Raw genomic sequence first — 6788 nt, 5'->3', positions numbered from 1 at the left:
GAATGGAGAAGATCCCACGAACGAATTAATGCAAGAGTTTACGGCATTTCCAGAGATTTGAAACCGAGTCGTATTTATAGCCCTTAATATTATCGAAGCATACGCGTTTGACTAAACCTAACATGCTAACTTTTTAAAGACAGAATCGACTGGAAAAATGAAAATGTTAAAGAGAGGAGGTAACTTTCTTGAGAATTACTATTCCTCCTGGGCTAGTTGGAACTTATTAGAATTCCTAATATGCTCAAGTTTCGATTTTTTGGGCCCTCGACGCGGGGCTTCGGCAGATTTTCGGCGGACCGCTAGCATGGAAGACTATAGCGCTTCTGGGTCCGACACCCACAGCCACTCTCGGGTATCACCACATCGGCGGTTAAACCGGAATTGACCTATCCCAACAAAAGGCATTCGATTGCGAGATTCAAAATTTGTTACATTAATGATTCATATTGCAATTCCATGATTAATTCAGTAATTTTTACATAAAATGGATTTACCCAATTTCTTCATTTCTATTGAGTTTTGCGTTTTTTATGAGCTGAAGATTCATTTGATAAAAACAAGAATTATACGATATATGCATCGATTACATCACGGAAGAGGAATTCCTTTACTTAAACATGTAATTTCCTTTCTTTTCTCCCATAAAGACCATTATCAAAATTTCTTTTATCTATTAAGCAGTGAATGTTAAACATTTAATCACGTAATCTTTAAAGGGTCATGTCTAACTTTCTCCAACATCAAAGGAGAGAGTTTCCCCTTCTTCTCTTCTTTTCGATTGTTTTTTGAAAAATGAATTATTTTTTGAAAAAAATAAAATAATCGTTTATATCTCTTACAAGAATCAATGAACTAAAAATATTTTCATCTTCCAAGAAAATATTTAGACATAAATTATTGTCGATAATAAAAATATTTCTCATGAACTAATTATTTCATTACATTAATTTTTAAAAAAAATTGTTTTCGAATCATTCTTTTAACACGAAATAAAATGAGTCTAAGACAGCCTTATCAAATTTGTTTAGTTATTATGTAAAGGATGCTGTTATTCTGTAAATCAGTTATATATATACTTTTCTCCTATTTTTAATGAGATAATTTTCCCTTTCTGTGCCATTCTCGAGAAAATATCATTTTCAGCATGGAGGTTTTAATTGACCTCGTTAAAGAGGAGGGTCCAAGCTCACACGTATATAGATATGGAAATTAAACTAATTGATTGACCTCATTAATGAGGAGGAATCAAGCTTAGATATAGAATACAAATATTTATTCCCAATAGAACCCTCAAGAACTTGCTAGGGTACTCATGAAATTCTAGATCCTTTATAAATTTCTAGGCATATGCAGTCATCTTGGTCACCTCCTCGGCTCATCGTGCCTCCAAAACCTCCGGTCCATGATGATCAAAGGCGGTCGGAAATGGAGAAATTTATGAAGAAAAAATGGGTTTTTTTTTCGTGGCCGTTAGTCACGTTATTTATTTTTAATTTTTTGCTAAAATTAAACGACTGCAAGTCGCACTAGAAGAAGGGGGGACATTTTTTTTGGACAAAATTAGGATTTGCACTAATTAATTTTGATTTAGAGATGGATAGGAACTTGTTGTATGAAGGCAATGGTCATCTCATGCATAACCTAACTATATCCATGCCCACCAAAATTAATGACACGAATATATTGAACAAGTGCATCACCAGTCCCATTTGATTGTATATCAAGAATCTCAATCCTAGTGTGAAATTTTAGAGAAAGAAGCAACCCTAGATATACAGGATCACGTATAACAACAATCCTCAAGAATGCTACAGATTTCGGACCTTTGTTCATCATCCAAATTGTCCGGGAACTCGACGAAGAACTTGAGCCGGAGATCGCCCCGCTTGCCTTTCTCCTTCGGGTTCGGCATGCCTTGCCCCAGGATGGCCTTCTCGTACCCTGGGAAGATGATCTCTTCGAGCGGAACCCTCATGTCCTCGCCCCCTAATAGCGGGACGGAGAGGGTGCATCCAGTCAGGGCTTGCACCAGCGGGATCTCGACCGCTATCTCCAGATCGTCCCCTCTTCTCTTGAACAACGGATGCCTCTTCTCCTCGATCGAGAAGACAATGTCGGCCGGCAGGTACCCAGGCCTTTCGTCGCCTTTCCCTTCGAACGAGATCTTCGTCCCTTTCTTCCATCCGGGCTTCACGTTGATCTTCAACGTCTCCTCTTCTTGGATGATCCTGCGTGATGCAAAATTCAGACATCCATTTCGACCATTGATACAATCCCATGTTAATTGGAGAGGATAGAATGGAAATGATGATTTGAAGGGGAAAAATGATTACCCCGTGTCACTAATCACGTCTCGTTTGATTTTAACTTTCTTAACAGATCCTAGAAACAGCTCTTCCAACGTGCACTCCAGCTTCTTGTCTATTGGCGCGGGCTTTCGCCGGGCCGCCGTGTGCGAAAACACAATTGGAGTGCTTCCTTTCCTGCTCATGTTCCTCGACAGGATGGCCGGAGCCTCGGCTTCGGATCCCGCCTTTTTGCTCATGCTCCGTAACAGAGTACTGAAATCCGACGAGGACGAGGTCGTGTTGATCCGGCTCCCCATCCTCGACAGCGAAGGGGTCGGTGTTTTGCTCCTCCTGCTCAAACTCTTTGATAGCAACGAACGGCGAAAGAAGAAGCTGTCGTCGACGCTGCGGTTGGGAAGCAACGAACCGCCTGACGTGGTCGCGTCATCGCTGCTCGCGACTCTTTCATCGATCTTTCTCGCATCTAAAATCTGAAACAACGCGAAAACATCAACCACCGAACGAAAAATGTCGCCACTAACGATGGCCAATGTTGGCACGTGGCGGAACTCGGGTTTCGTTACCTTGTCGGCTTCGGCTTCGGTCTTCTTGGAGGGGCTCTTGTCGTGGTGCCATTTCAGGTGAAGGAACTTGCACGCCTTCGAGATGTGGAAGACGCTCGTGGAGCTCTTGTTGTTGAGTCCGAGCAAAGTGGAGAGATCGGTAGTCGTCGGTGAGCGAGGATCTGCCATGGGAGAATGGATGATGATGATGATGATGATGGTAAATTGCAGCAATCGAGAGAGAGGGATTGTTGAATGCAAACCCTAGAAAGAACTGAGAAAACAGAGAATTGATGGTCAATTTCCATGTATAAAACAGTGATTTACAACCCAACATTTCACCGTCTTTTTAGTTCCTATATTTAGATTAAAATCCGTCTATGGGCCAAAAAAAAAAAGTAAATTAAAGTAGAGAAAAGAAAAGGAAAAATTCCAAGTAAAGACCCAATATGCTCACATTTTCTCAAATAAGGACTTCAAATGAACTTTGTTTCAAATAAAGCCTGAAGTGACAATGGAGTTTCAAAAAATGGCCTGGCCCAAAGGGCATTTTCGTCATTTCTCCATTTTAATTTTTAATTTTTAATTTTTTAATTTTTCCGATTTCTATTTTTTAAAATTTTAAGAAAAGAAAAAACAACAACACAAGAGAGATGGTCGATGACCTCGTTGACCAAAGACGATGGCTTGCGGCCCCTTGCCAAAATTAGGAGAGGGCCGGGCCCTCGCTAGAATCAAGCAAGGGTCGTGGGCCCACCCCTAGTTAGGGCGGGGGTTGGCGACCCTCGCCTAGATCCGACATAGGGCTCAACTCTCTCCCCATTTTGGCGATGGCCTAGTGGACAAACCCTACCCAAATCCGACGGAGGGCTCGAGCCTCTCCCTAGGCCCTCGCCTATGGTCGGTGGGGTCGCCGGCCTTTGCCGTCCCCCTCCTCCGGCGGTGGGGTGATGGCCACATGGGGAGAGGGCCTATGTGTTTTTTTCTTTTCTTTTTTAAATTTTTAAGAAAACAAAAAAAGGAGAAGGGTAATAAAAAAAGGAAAAAAATCAAATAAAGAAAAATGATGAAAATGCCCTTGAAATTAAGCCCCCCCTTTTTTTATAGGTTTCATGGCCAATTTAGACCCTTATTTGAAATCAAGGTCCACTTGAGACCTTTATTTGAGAAAATGATGAACACTTTAGGCCCTTATTTGAAACAGAGGTTCACCCGAAGCCCTTATTTGACAAAATGAGGGCACTTTGGGTTTTTATTTGGAATTTTTCCAAAAAAGAATAAGGAGATCTCTCCTTTAAAGGAAAGTCTAGATTCGATCACAAATATATATATATATATATATATATATATATATATATATATATATATATATATATAGAGTTTAGGATTATAGATATAAATATTATGGTATATGTGCACCCGAAATTTATAAAACTTGTCACTAAAATGCAATTGAGTAATAAAACTTACAAAATATGCAATCATGTTCTAAAACTTGTTAAATTGGTGCAATCAAGTTATTTCGTTAACTTTGTCCTTTTAGACTAGCAAAAAATGCTGACATGAGTTCTTTTAAATAATTTCACTCGCTTATGTGGCGATGACGTAGCTAAACCATGAAACATAAGAGAAGTATAAATTTGGATCATATATGTGTGTGTATGTGTATATATAATTATTAGGAAAAATGGCACAAATGCTCTATAAATTTTAGCCCAATATGCAATGCCGTCACGAGCATTTAATTTATTCAATGTAGTCTCTGAACCTTTGATACTGGTTCAATTTAGTCTCCAGACTTTATGAAAATATTTAATGTTATCTATAAACTTTTGGTACATGTTCAATTTAGTCCTTAACTACATGAAAATTTTCAACGTTTTCCCTCATCTTTTAATCAATAGAAGGACTACATTGAACATGTACCATAAGTCCATGAACCACATTGAATAAATTAATAGGTCATGGATCACATTGAACATTATACTAAAGTTTAGGGATTAAATTGAACAAGTTAAAAGTTCATAGACCACATTAAACACTGCATCAAAGTTCACAGACCATTTGTGTTATTATCTCTCATTACTAATAGTCCGCATCCTATTTTTGAATTAACAAATCTGTCCACTAGCCCTTGTGCATGCGTGATTACTTCTATTTTTAATTAGATAAGCAGTTGACAATTTGTATAAATGCTAAGGCATAATCAAAAGCATCAATTTAGCACTAAAATTTGAACATTGAGGGAAGAAATTCTTAATGTAACTTCGTGATCGAGGGTGACTTCCCCTAGAACTTTATGGTTACGAAATACCCAAGTATGATTGCAACTTGAGGTTTGGTCCCGCCTATCTTCAAACAAAGCAAATTGTGAATCTCTAGACTTATTTAACGTCGATCCGACGCTAACGCCCAAGCCCCCCAAATTCATACCATATTATTTTTTCTTCCCTTGATAGAAGGAAAATACCACAAAGACTTGCGAAAGCAAACTTCTGTTAAGCCTTTTAAGAATATGCTTAGATCCAATGTTGTGTCAAATTAAGGAAATTACAAACAGCGGAGACAATTACACAAGCAAGTCTTTCTATGCATGTAAGAAGGATAGCTTGCTATTCAGATCAGACCATGGAATTGTTGGATTTTACGGGTCACTTCACTTGTCGTTAGATCTGCCTTTAAAATAACGCGCCAGAAGCCAAAATCATGCTGTCATGGAGCACATTGAAAGGAGAAAAAAGAAACACATACTAAAGTTGTAGAATAAACGCATGTAAATATATTTGTCAACACAAAAAAGATGTTGAACTTTTGATTATTATCGCTAAGTGATAGGCTTAGGGTACGCATGATAACACTTTTGAAAGTGAATTTCTGCTCCTGAAATGTTTTTGGAGCATAAATTTGTTTGGTAATACAACTTCTGAAGCACAATTCCGTTTGGTAAAATTTTTTAATCTTGAAAGAAATTTCTACTTCTAAAGTGAATTTTCACTTTTGAAGTTGTTTTTTCCCCAATTTGAGAAGTAAAAAAAAAAACTTCTCAATTCAAGAAGTACTTTTTACCTCACTCTCTTTTTATGACGTCCTTTACCCCTCTCTCGCCCAACCACGCCTTCACCTTTGCCACCTCCAGCCACCAACCGCCAACCTTTGCTGCCTACTACCCACCGCCATTGTTGCCTATTGCCAAACATTGTCGCCGACCGCCACCTCCCTTTGCCGACACCGTTGCCCCCCACAAGCTACGCCCCTCGACCTCCGTTGGCCGTTGTTGACCATTGCCTGCCCACCATAGACCACCGCCCACCACCGTCCGCGCCGACCACCGCTCGCCACCATCACCGCCAACCATGGCCCCCAACCTCCGCTGGCCTCCGCTAACCATCGCTTGCTCGCCGCAACCACCGCTACTCACCATGCCAACCACTGCCTATGGATAATCTACGAAACAAGTATTTCATTGCATTAACTCATATTAAGATATCATGGATTGATTTGTCAACTTCAAAATCAGTTAGGGGTTTTTCTCAACATAGAGCATGTTAAAGAGTGACTTCGTGCACTTTTTAAGCTTTATCTAACATGTTTGCGGTGTGCTGTCATGTGTAAATTTACTTCATGTAACGTGCTCCGAAGTTTCAAAAGGTAATAGGACTCTTAGGGTTGAGTATAAAACATAGAAGTTTTATCCTACGTGTAAATAAGAAAAGAATAATCCAAAAAAACCGAGGAGAGGAATAAGGCGGATAACCTTATCCATTATATAAAAGCTAACTTTAAATTATCACAACTTCTATCTCATTTGTTTCTATTTTCATTTTTTTTTTTCAAAGAGGTTTGAAAATCTAATAAAATGTGTATATTTTCAATTTGTTTTTTGTGTATGGGAACGTTATTTTATAGTAATAAGATCAATATTTCATGAGCATCA

General features: G+C 39.1%; 1 protein-coding gene across 1 annotated transcript; it reads right to left on the bottom strand.

Moving 5' to 3' along the window:
- Nucleotides 1-1690: 1690 nt before the first annotated feature.
- LOC115756929 (dnaJ protein homolog 1-like) lies at nucleotides 1691-3104 on the bottom strand. Its single transcript, XM_048279175.1, has 3 exons — nucleotides 2876-3104; nucleotides 2337-2782; nucleotides 1691-2231 (listed from the first exon to the last, which is right to left on the bottom strand). The coding sequence occupies exons 1-3, from the start codon at nucleotides 3041-3043 to the stop codon at nucleotides 1784-1786; spliced, it is 1062 nt and encodes a 353-aa protein (XP_048135132.1). The 5' UTR covers nucleotides 3044-3104; the 3' UTR covers nucleotides 1691-1783.
- Nucleotides 3105-6788: the final 3684 nt, after the last annotated feature.

This window comes from Rhodamnia argentea, chromosome 5 (assembly GCF_020921035.1).
Source record: "Rhodamnia argentea isolate NSW1041297 chromosome 5, ASM2092103v1, whole genome shotgun sequence".
NCBI classification, from domain to species: domain Eukaryota; kingdom Viridiplantae; phylum Streptophyta; class Magnoliopsida; order Myrtales; family Myrtaceae; genus Rhodamnia; species Rhodamnia argentea.
Note: the sequence above shows the minus strand (reverse complement) of the source record. Positions and strands in the feature narration are given on the sequence as shown.